This window comes from Cygnus atratus, chromosome 15 (genome assembly GCF_013377495.2).
Source record: "Cygnus atratus isolate AKBS03 ecotype Queensland, Australia chromosome 15, CAtr_DNAZoo_HiC_assembly, whole genome shotgun sequence".
Lineage (NCBI taxonomy): Eukaryota > Metazoa > Chordata > Aves > Anseriformes > Anatidae > Cygnus > Cygnus atratus.
This window is the reverse complement of record NC_066376.1, coordinates 819,236-830,000: the sequence shown is the minus strand read 5'-3', so window position 1 is coordinate 830,000 and position 10,765 is coordinate 819,236. Positions and strand designations below refer to the sequence as shown.

General features: G+C 69.9%; 2 protein-coding genes across 2 annotated transcripts in view; both read right to left on the bottom strand.

Annotated features, from left to right (window-relative positions):
- Positions 1 to 6,152, bottom strand: part of LOC118256457 (collagen alpha-1(I) chain-like) — a 7,469-nt gene extending 1,317 nt beyond the window's left edge. Inside the window, exons 1-9 of the mRNA XM_035563448.2 lie at positions 6,064 to 6,152; positions 4,327 to 4,446; positions 2,401 to 4,161; positions 2,125 to 2,237; positions 1,985 to 2,043; positions 1,711 to 1,868; positions 1,427 to 1,589; positions 1,140 to 1,331; positions 273 to 497 (exon numbers count right to left, since the gene is read on the bottom strand). Coding sequence (XP_035419341.2) covers positions 273 to 497; positions 1,140 to 1,331; positions 1,427 to 1,589; positions 1,711 to 1,868; positions 1,985 to 2,043; positions 2,125 to 2,237; positions 2,401 to 4,161; positions 4,327 to 4,446; positions 6,064 to 6,097 — 2,825 coding nt within the window. The 5' untranslated portion in view covers positions 6,098 to 6,152. The remainder of the gene's footprint in view (positions 1 to 272; positions 498 to 1,139; positions 1,332 to 1,426; positions 1,590 to 1,710; positions 1,869 to 1,984; positions 2,044 to 2,124; positions 2,238 to 2,400; positions 4,162 to 4,326; positions 4,447 to 6,063) is intronic.
- A 1,221-nt stretch (positions 6,153 to 7,373) lies between these two features.
- Positions 7,374 to 10,162, bottom strand: NDUFAB1 (NADH:ubiquinone oxidoreductase subunit AB1). The gene is made up of 4 exons (XM_035563482.2): positions 9,862 to 10,162; positions 9,646 to 9,733; positions 8,351 to 8,462; positions 7,374 to 7,536 (listed from the first exon to the last, which is right to left on the bottom strand). The coding sequence occupies exons 1-3, from the start codon at positions 10,123 to 10,125 to the stop codon at positions 8,371 to 8,373; spliced, it is 444 nt and encodes a 147-aa protein (XP_035419375.1). The 5' UTR covers positions 10,126 to 10,162; the 3' UTR covers positions 7,374 to 7,536; positions 8,351 to 8,370.
- Between the last annotated feature and the right edge of the window lie 603 nt (positions 10,163 to 10,765).

Sequence of the window (10,765 nt, the reverse complement as noted above, 5' to 3'; positions counted from 1 at the left end):
TTTCTGGCCCTGGAAGCTGATTATGTATTATTATAAGCTCGTACACATTAGCCTGCAGCCACACGATTTTTGCTGCAGCTGTGAGCCCTGCAGCAGTTCCACCACACCCTGTCACACAAAGCTCCTTGTACTTGGCAGCAAGAACACCACCCCCCTCCCACAGTTATTTCCCCTGGGAAGCAGAAGGATGCTGCGGGGCTGAACCTCCGCAGCTCTGCTGATAAAACCCCAGGAGGCGAGGGCGCGGCGCTGCGCATGGTGCGCGGCTCTACCTGGGCCTGTGCGCGGGGCGGGTGGGCGGCGCGGGGCGCTGCTTGTGGCTGCTGGCACCGGCCGGGGCCTCGCGGCAGCCGCAGCAGCCGTTGTCCAAGACCTGCAGGTGCAGCAGCTCCTCCGAGTTGGTGAAGGCAGGGTTGTCCAGGGAGCTGGCCGACGCCAGCCAGGAGCGCGACCAGTACTGGGCCGAGACATCGTCCAGCCGGCAGAAGCGCCGGTAGCTGCGGGGCGAGGCCGGGCGTTTACGGCAGCGCCCGGCCCCGCGGTGCCCCTGCACCACCCCGGTGACCGCACGGCCGGCACAGAGCGCGCGTTCCCACCCAAACGTCACGCGCAGCAGGCAGGGCAGCTCCCCGGGCCCCAGCCCTGCTCCCTTGCACCAAACACCATCCGGCCGCAGCGGAGGTGGCCTCGGGAACAATCCCCGCGGTGCGTGACCAAACCCCCGCAGGAAGGGCAGCAGGGCCAGCACAGCCGCCGTCCCGCCTCGGCACTCCCGAACGAGCTGCTTTGGCGATGCTGGGGGCAGGCGTGCTGCCCCCCACCCACCACTCCACACCCTGTTGAGCCCAGTTTCTTTGGGGGCTCATCACCACGCCATGTGCTTTGCTCGGCCTTCTCCGCAGCGAGTGCTGCGAGCCGCTCCCTGTGGCAGACGCACCCGCAGTGTCAGCGCAGCCACATCCATCCCCCTGCTCCCAAAGCCAGCCCAACCACCCCCTGACCCTGGGGGGCTGCGCTGCTCCCAGGCACGAGGCTGGAGCTGCTGCCCAGCGCCCCCCCACCCCCCCCCCCAGCAGCCCCGGGGGGCATCGGCCCCGCAGCAGGAGAGCCAAAGCCCCCTGGCCCCACGCGGCCCCCACCTGCTCCGGGTCTGGTCAGCCCTGGCCTCCAGCAGCAGCGCCTTGAACCGGCGGATGACGATCCCGGCGACGACGGCGCCCAGCAGGACGACGCTGAACAGGACCCCGACGGCCATGCCCAGCAGGCTCTGCTGCGTCACCCGGTAGTCGCAGCGCAGCCCCATGAACCAGAAATCACTGCCGACGGGACACCTGCAGCAAGGGGCGGGGGGGGGCCGTCAGCCACAGGGCACCCCCAGCCCGGGGGTGGGTGCACGGCCCGGTTCCACCCACCCCCCAGCACTCACTGGCAGAGGGGCCCCCGGTCCCGGGGGTGGGTGCAGATGCCGTGGTTCTTGCAGTAGTCGCGGTGGCAGAGGGACGTGCAGGTGGCGTTCCCGTCTGCCCCGGCCACGCAGGCGAAGCCGGCCCGGCAGGAGAAGAGCTCAGCACAGGGGTCCAGCGGCCGCTCTGCAGAGAGCTGGCAGCTCAGCTGTGCCCCCTCCGTCCCAGAGAGCTGAGGGCTGGGGCCAAGCCAGCCCTGAGCCCAGAGGGACGCGCAAGGGCTCGGTGCAGCACCCCCCACACTCACCCAGGGCCACGTTGCGCAGGACGGGGGCAGCGCCCACCGCCAGCCCCGGCCGGGCGCCGCCAGAGCCCAGCGCGGCATCGAGGAGCGCTCCCAGCCCCAGCGCCCGCACCCGCTCCGCTGCAAACAACGCGTCGTACTCCAGCACCACGCTGCCCTCCCTGCAGGGACATGCAGTGCATATGGGGGGGGGGGGGCGGACCCCCAGGGCTGCGGGTCCTGGTCCAGAGCTGCAGCCCGGCAGCACCGGGCGCCGCGGGGCCACGCGAGCCCCTACCTGATCCCCGTCACCTCCAGCCGCAGGAAGCCAGGCACCGACATGAACAGGGGCGCAACCTGTGCGGGGAGGAAGCTGGGTGCGATGCAGGCTGGTGCCCCCCACCACAGCCCCCCCGAAAGCCCCAGCCCCAGGCTCACCGTCCGGTTGAAGCTGTGCAGCAGACCACGGCGCTCACGGGACGCGGGGTCCTGCAGGGCAGGGACGAACCCCATGTCCAGCACCAGCTCGCAGGGGACGCGGAGAAGGGATGCTGTGGGAGGCAAGAGGGGGCTCAGCACAACAGGGACCCGCGCTGCCATCACCACCCGCCCCAGGGGCCGCCACCACCACCCCCATGCAGACGGCTCCATGGGGCTCTCCTCCTCCTGCTGTGCTCAGGAGGGGTCCCGGAGCCCCACGTGCCCCGGACCCACCTCGCAGGAGGGGTGGCTGATCCTCCACGATGAACACCCGGGGGGCCCTGCCTGCCGGGGCTGGCTCTGCTGTCGCTCGGGGGGCGTCAGCATCCGGCCGCTCTCCGGGGCTGCTCGATGGCTGGACCAGGTCTGTGTCCCCAGGAGATGGAGGGGACCCGGAGCTCCCATGGTGGCCCCGGGTCCTGGAGGAATCTGTGGGCTGCTGGGGGGACCCTGGTACTATGCTGGGTCCCCACGTCAGCCCCTCCGCATCCCCCTGCCACACAGAGGCACTGGGCTCTGGCGTGACCATCCCCACGTCCCCAAGCAGTGCTGGGCTGGCGGTGGCAGCGGCACTGGTAGTGGTGGTTGCCCCCAGGGAAGAGGCAGGCTGGGATGGAGCTGGCTGCAGGTGCAGGGCAGGGGCCGTGGGGGGGGCCAGGCTGCCCGGCTGCCAGCTCTGTTGGGCAGTAGCTGCCCAGAGCTCACCATCAACCACCTCTGGGGTCATCCCCAGAATCAGGGGACTCTCAGCACGATGCCCCCCGGAGCCAGTGTGGGGCAGTCCAGGCCCTGGGGACCCTGCTGGGGGGGTCCCTGTAGTGGGGCCGAGCCCCGGGGACAGCTGCGAGGTGGGCGCTGCTGAGCTGGTGGCTGGGGGGGGCTGGGGGGACATGGGGCTGCCTCGGGGCACCCCGCTGGGAACCACTGCGGTGCTGCCCAGGGCCACCGAGGGCCGTGTCTGGTCCAGGGGGATGCGGCGGGGCTCAGGGGGACGCTCTGTGTCGGGTGGCCCCGACATCCCCACGGTCAGGTCCAGGGCTCCCTCCTGGCTGGGGGACGTCACCCCTGGGGTGCTGGCCATGGCAGTGGGGACAGGCAAACCTGTCCCTGTCCCTGCAGCTGGCTGGGCTGTGCTGGCCGTGGGGTCCCCGAGCTGCCACATCAGCCCCCCATGGCCACCAGCCCCCAGGGACGGCGGAGAGGGGCGAGAGGCAGCACGGGGACCCTGCCAGGCAGCGTCCGTCCCGTGCCACGGGTGGGACTCAGAGCCCCGGCCTCCTGCTGCCTCTCCCCGTGTCCCCAGGGAGCTCAGCAACCTCTGCAGCCCCCCCACAAAGGGCGATGTCCCAGTTGTCCCTCGCCCAGGGCTGCCCGTGGCCGGTGCGCTGCTCTGGTGCATCCCTGGGCTGCCGTCACCCAGCGGGGCAGTGGCACCCAGGCGCTCCCTGGCCCCCGGCTCTGGGTGCAAGGAGCTGTGTGAGCCCCCCCGGCTCTGTGCAGGCGCTGTCCCCATGGGGCTCTGTCCCGGCAGGGCACTGGGGGTCCCCCACTGCTCCCCAGTGGGGCTGGGCACCGTCACAGAGGACGGTGAACGCAAGAGGATCCCCTGCAGGGTTGTGGCACCTTCCGCCATCTCATTTCCTACAGGCTCAGTCCGGAGGGAAGAGCTGGTTGTTGGAGCTGTGTCCAGTTCCGTGGGGGCTGCAGCGGGGCCCCCACCAAGGCCCCTCCCCAGGCTGGCAGGAGACGGCCCCTGGCTGCCTGTGGCTGCCTCAGCAGCGCCGGTGGCGAGAGGGGGCCCTGCCTCGGTGCCTGCTCTGTGCCCCCCTGCGGGCCCTGTCCCCTCACTGCCGGTCCGGGCCCCCCACTCTGTGCTGGGGGGCTCAGCAGTCCCAGGGGGGGTACCAGGGAAGGGGAGCAGCTCAGCCTCCGTCTGCAGCCACGTCGTGGCTTTCGGTGTCGGCGACTGCCCCACGCCAGCTCCTTGCTGCGGATCTGTGGGCAGAGGCAGGGGTGGGGGGCTGCTGAGCGGGGCTGACCCGCGGGCAAGCAACCCACGCTCCCAGCACGGCACCAGCACGCGCGGCAGGCCGGCACGCGGAGCCACCCCACAGACAAGGGGCTGGGAGCAGGACGGTCCCGGCACGGCCGCGGCGGTACCTGTCCGGCAGCGCTCGCCTGTCCCGTTCCCTCGGTGGGCGCAGGGGGTGGCAGTGCCCAGCGTGGAGCCGGTCCCGCTGCCAAGAGCGGGGCAGAGCCACACACAGCACTCCGCGATCACTGCGGACAGAGGGGAGAGGAGGAAGAGAAGGGAGAGAGCACCCACGTCAGGCACCGGCACGGGGCACCATGTGCCGCACGCTCCACTCCTCTCAACTGTGGGAAGCAGCAAAGAGACCCCGCGGGGCAGGGACGGGGGCTTCACAGCCCCCACCTCCCGTGAGCTCTCCAGCACGCGGAGCTGCGACGGGTGCCATGCACAGCGCCAGGTCCAGCTGGGGGAGCGCGAGCCGCGGCACCACGTGGAGCACGGCCCTGCCGCCCCCCGGCCTCGCGCCTCCGAAGGCGCTGCCAGCACCAGGCTGAGCCCTCCCAGCGCTCCCAGCGCTCCCTGCACGCACCAGCCCCGAGCTGGGCACCGGGCACCGGGCACAGCCCCACTCTGCCGGGCTCCCCCTGCAAACCCCGCCGGGGTCAGCCTCCGGCTGCTGCCTGCCCCCATGGGAGCCTTCGGCCCGGGCGCCTTGGCCACGCGCGGGCAGGAACCGCCGCCGGAAAACATCGCCCGCACCGTGCCCAGCGCGCTGAGCACCAGGCCCCAGCGGGGCCGAGCCCTTCCCGGGCAGGGCAGGAGCCAGGGCAGGGCCGCAGCCCCACACCGCTCGCGCTGCGCGAACCCTTCGGTTTGCACAAAGCTCCCGCAGGGCAGCCCCGGGCGCGTAACCCTTTGCGGCACGGGAGCCATTTCCTGCCAAAGGAAAAGCTGGGGAATGATCCAAAACCCAGCTGGAAACCACCTGCCTTTGTCTCGGCAGACGAACCGCAAATCCTGCCCCGAACCGCCGCATTGCCGGCCGCTCGCTGGAGCCGCGCATCTCGCACGGGCACGGCCGTGCCGCTGTGCCCGAGAGCCCCGGGCCGCCCCCGCAGCCCCCGCAGCCGCCGGGCGGGGCAGCGGACGGGAGGCCACGGCCCGAAGGGGCAGGCGGGGGGGCGGAATCGCCCGGCGCAGGGGGGCACCGGGATGCTCCGGAGCCGCCGCTGCATCCCTCGCCCCCTCCCCGCCCCGGCCCCGAAGTCTCCGCCGGGGAGGAACGGCCGCGAGCAGCAGCGGGGCACGGCCGCGGGGGCCCGGGACGAGGTCGCTGTCCCGGCGGGGGGGCCGCGAGCGCCCCCAGAGAAAACGGGGGCCGAGGGCAGGACCCCGGGCGGCCGCCGCGGGCGGCTCGCAGGGCTCCGGGCGGCCTCGCCAGCGGGCCGTGGGCTGCCCCCCGCCCAGGCGGGGCCGGGGCCGCCCGGAGCCCCCTCGGGCACAGCCGACGGCGCCGCCGCCGCCCCCTGCCCCCGCCCCGTGCCCCCGCCCCGTGCCCCCGCCCGCGGCCCGGCCGGGGCTGCCGCCGGGCTCGGGGCTGCCCACGCCGCCCGCCGGGCTCCGGCCCCGCCGGCCCCGCTCCGAGCCCGCCCCAGCCGCAGCCCCGCGCGGTGCCGCAGCCGCCCCCGCCCCGAGCCCGGGCCGCGCATCCCCGGGGCCGGGGGCGGCGGGGACGGCCCCGGGCTCCGGCCCCGGGCTCCGGCCCCGGGCGCTCCGCCGCCCCCCGGCCCCGGGCTCCGTCCGCCCGCCCCGACCCTGCCCTCCCGGTGCGGGGCGGGAGGGGGCGGCGGGGCCCCGCTGCTCACCTGCGGCGGCCAGGAGCCGCGGCAGCCGCCGCATGGTGCCGGCGGCGCGGGCGGCTCTGGCCCAGGCGGCGGCAGGAAGCCCCCGCCCGCCCCCGCTGCGGCGGGGCGGAGGCGCCGGGGAGCCGCAGCCCCCGGCCCGGCCCGGCCGGTCCCGCCCGCCGCCCGCCGCCCGCCCCCGGGGGCTGCCGCCCGGCCCCGGCCCGGCCCCGGCAGCGCGCACCGGGAGCGGCGGGGCTGGGCGAGGCGCCGCCCGTAGAGGCGGGATTCAGCCCCGGCGGCGGTGCCGAGGGGCGCCCCGGTGCCCGCTGCGGGGCGGCGCGTCCGAACCGGGCGGGTTTCCCCCAGCCGGGTCGCGCAGCGGGTGCGGGAGGCGCTTGGGAGCACGCTGAGAGGAGGCAGCTCCCCGGCCGCTTCTGACAGCGGCGGCCTCTGCGCCGCAAAAGCGAAGCTCGGGCCCTGCACGGCTGCGGGCAGAGGTCGCCCAGGCGGCCCGGGGCTCAGCCGGTGCCGCTGGAGAGGCGAAACGCTGCTCGAGCGAGCGGGCCGAAACCGGAGCGCCAGCCACACCGCGGCACCACGTGCGGCACCGACAGGCGCGGGCTTATTTTCCGTCATCCCCTCGCCCCGATTGCCAGAGGAGGATATGTTATCTACTGACGCTTTCTTGGCCCGCAGCCTAGCAGTGCCTCTTTGACATATGAAAGTGTTTCTTGGCTCAAAGGAAAAACTGTGTAGCGTCCAGAAATAACTTTTGTTTCTGTCTCAGGAGAGACTTAAAGCAAGCCTCTCATGCTGAGATGAGCTAGGCTTACAGAAAGACCGACGAGATTTTGCTTCTCAGCAGCAGCAAAGTCATTCCCCCTTTATTTTCCATCAAGAAAGCTGAAACATTTCAAACAGAACTCGCTTTGTTTTACCAGCGGTCACGAAATAAATAGTAAAGGTAGAAGAAGGGCAGTTCATTGGAAAGAGCAGACACCACTAGCGGCGGGATCACAGGAAAAGCGATCACCTCAGCAGCTGAGGGTACAGAGCCTTGTCGATAGCAGCGTGGGCTGTACAGGGGATGCTGGAGCTTCACACGCAGATGAACGGCAAACGCCCCTTTAGTCTGACACCCTCAGAGCCCAACAGACCCACGACCAACGCGCAGCGTGCTGGGCAGGCAGCGCTTTTACCTCGCAGGGCAACAAGCCCTGGCTGAGCAAAGGCCACACTGCTGGCAAAAGCCTGGCTTACGGAAGCGTCTGACACCGAAGACTAAGCACCGTGAGCCACCCGCTGTGAAAGAGAAAAGCCATCAACACAACAACGGTCTTATATATTTATTCCTTCTTGTTTTTAAAGGACAACATATTCAGACAGCTTTAAATACAACGTCCAAGAACAACTTTCTGATGAAAGCAGCAACAGTACAGCATGTGCGCTTATATGCATACCCACTGACATCAGCCCCGTCCCAGTGGTAGACATCTGTTAAAAAATAAAATCAGACATTTAATACTTCATCAAGTGAAAAGTGCTGTCTTTAGGCACAAAAGAAGCTGGTCAGGCAGAGACAAGACAAGCCCTGGAGAATACCAAAGGAAGCGACACAATGAGACGGGGGCCTGAGAATCCCCGGACTCTCACCTTTACTCCACCCATTCTTGGCTCAGGGAACGCAGCAAACGGGCACGGCTCCCTCACCGACCCTTTACACCTCAGTCCCGTGGAAGAGCGTGGGGGGAGGTGAGAAGCGTAAAGAGGAACAAACAGGAATATGCCCCCGTGCTACTGCCGCAGCTGGCCTGAGGCCAGCAGCTCGTTTCCCCTGCAGCCCCCAAGTGCCTCGCAGGCGGTCGCTGGGACGACCCCTTCCTGCCCGTTTCCTTTCCTGCCGCAGCCCCAGGCTGGGCGGGTGAGGAAGAAGCAGCTGCTACCGCGGCTCGGAGCTGTGCTGGCAGACGCAGCACGGCCCAGCACGCTCTGCGAGTGGCCGAGGAGCACCGAAACGATGGCGCTCCGTGACCACCGAGTCAACTCGCTGCCTAATGAAAGGCCGGCGGATAACCGCGGTGCTTGGAGTGCCAACGGGGCGAGACGAAAGGTCGCCGAGCCCCACACCCTCTGTTTTGGAAGCAGGAGATGCTTCCAAATCCTCCCAGCTCAGCAGGCAGCTGCTGGCCTCCCGCCTGCCGTCCAGGGTCGGTCGCCTTGCGCCACACTCCCCCCTGCAGGCATCGCGCGGGCACCCTGCGCGCGCAGCCGCTGCCCCACACACCCGCAGAGGCACACTTGTACTTACTCTGCTTGGAAGAACGGCTCTTATTCATAAACATCCTTCTTATCTGCAATGTAATCTACAATTTCTTGTGGACACATTAATTTTTCTGCATCTCCATCGGGAATTTCAAATCCTGGAAGAAAGCGCACATATTTAGCCCAAAACAACGGAAACGGGAGCAAGGCTGGAGGAAGCAATTACTGCTGGCTCAGATGCCTGCAGCCTGGCTGAGGATAAACACGCAGGGGCTGCCGCTCCACTGCAGTTAGTCGACATTTCATCACCACGCTGTTTCAAGCTGCGTTACGCCTTACATGGTGCTGACTCTGGATAAGGGACAAGGCAGAAACAGCAGGCAGCAGGCACTGCCAGGCCAGCCAGTGCCCCCTCACACGGAATTAGAGCTACTGATGCCTACCCAGAGCTCCCACAGCAACACCACGTACGCCAGAAGGGGGATGCTCTGCGTAACTTCAGGCAAGCAAGAGCCCAAAGCCCCTCAGCTCAGAGCCTGCTGTTGAGCACTCGTGCAACGAACGGCTCCTACAGAGCTGCAGAGAACTGCCCGGGACAGGGAGCGAGGGCTCTCAGCAGTGAACTGGTCAGAAATACATTCCAGAATTTTGAGGTTCTTCTCTTTCTAGTCCTCGCGGCCCCACACTAACAATCCACCCAAGGTGTGCTGCAAGCGGATTAAATATATAGCATTAGTAAATGCTCTGAAGGTAAAACATTCTACCTCGGTTCTGGGGTTGTTTATAGGAACCATAACCCAGGGACGTTTATGGCACAAAGCAGGCACATATTCCAGAATTTGAGAGCTTTGAATGAAAGCATGAGGAAGGCCAAAGTGAACCGAAATTTGAAATATAGACTAGTTAAAAAACCAAACAAACGACGACTGTATTCTAGCAGCACCAAGTACTGAAGATGAAGAAAATTCTGGCTAGGTGGAATCCAGACTACGCGTGCTTTCAGAGCTACGAGGCAGGACGAGGTGCAGCAGTCACACCAAGCGCCTGCTATCCTTGCTCGCCCGTTACGGCCACCCTGCCTGTCCCGGCCGTGCTCTGGGGGTGCCCCGGGGCGCTGCGGGCAGCCAGCAGGAACTGCGCCCGCAGGGCCCGAGCTGTGCGGCGGCCGGGCGGTGCCTCCCGCAGGCTGTGCCTCCTGCAGGCCGGGGCCCGGCGGCCGGTGCGGGTCACACGCAGCCCGGCACCGCCCGGCGTGTCGCGGGCAGGCCCGGCGGCGCCTCACGGAGCCGTCCGGGGATCGGCGATGAACGGCGGCGCCCCACGGAGCCGGGCCGGACTCACCGAACTCGTCCTCCATGGCCATGATGATCTCCACTTGGTCCAGGCTGTCCAGCCCCAGGTCCTTCACGAAGTGCGCCTCGGCCGTCAGCTGCGGGGACACAACGCGGGTCAGCGCCGCGGCCGCCCCCCCCAGCCCCCCCGGGCCCTCCCAGCCCCCCCCGGTCCCCCCCGGCCCCTCCCGGTCCCCCCCGGTCCCTCCCAGCCCCCCCCGCTCGCCTTCTCGGGGTCGATCTTGTCGTACAGCTTCAGCACGTAGAGCACCCGCTCCCGGATGGCCGGCAGCGTCAGCGGCGGCAGGTCGGACAGCCGGCGGCACGGCGGCGGCACGGCGGCGGGCGGCGGGGGCTGCGCCCGAGGGCGGCGGCCGGGCCCCAGGGTGCCGAGCCCCAGGGCCCCGGTCCGCAGGGCCCCGGCCCGCAGGGCGCCGGGCGCGGCGGGCAGCAGGCGGCGGACGCAGGCGGAGAGGACACGGCCCGCCATGGCGACCTCTTCCCGGCACGCACCGCGCCGCGCCCGGCGGCCACCGCGCCCGGCGGCTGGGGGGGGCGGGCCCGGCGGCACTGCGCCCCCTGCAGGCGGGAGGCGGCGGGAGGCGGCGGGAGCGGCACAGCGCCCCCCGGCGGCGGGAGGGGGCGGCGCAGTCCTGGGACCCCCCCCAACCACCCCCGGCCCCCCGCCCCGGTACCCCCAGTACCCCGCCAGCACCTCCGGGACCGCCCCAGCCCCCCGGGACCCTCCCGGGTCCCCCCCCAGCACCCCCGGGACCTCTCCCCGGCCCCCCAGGACCCCCCCATCGCCCCCGGGACCTCCCCCGGGACCCCTCCCCCGTCCCCCAGGACCCCCCCAGCACCCCCGGGACACCCCCGGTCCCCCCGGGACCCCCCCGGGCTCCCCCCCCAGCACCCCCGGGACTCCCCCTAGTGCCCCCGGGACCCCCCCCCCCAGCACCCCCGGGACCCCCCTAGTCCCCCCGGGACCCCCCCTAGTCCCCCTAAGACCCCCCCCCAGCACCCCCGGGACCCCCCCTGGTTCCCCCGGCTCCCCCCCAGCACCCCCGGGACCCCCCTAGTCCCCCCGGGACCCCCCCCTAGTCCCCCCGAGACCCCCCCCCCCAGTCCCC

Excerpts from the sequence above, each read along its gene's own strand:
- NDUFAB1 (XM_035563482.2), bottom strand. The coding sequence starts at position 10,125 with ATGGCGGGCCGTGTCCTCTCCGCCTGCGTCCGCCGCCTGCTGCCCGCC. Across the intron at positions 9,734-9,861 it reads ACAAGATCGACCCCGAGAAG|CTGACGGCCGAGGCGCACTT; the intron begins GCGAGCGGGGGG and ends GTGTCCCCGCAG. Across the intron at positions 8,463-9,645 it reads GGCCATGGAGGACGAGTTCG|GATTTGAAATTCCCGATGGA; the intron begins GTGAGTCCGGCC and ends GCTTTCTTCCAG.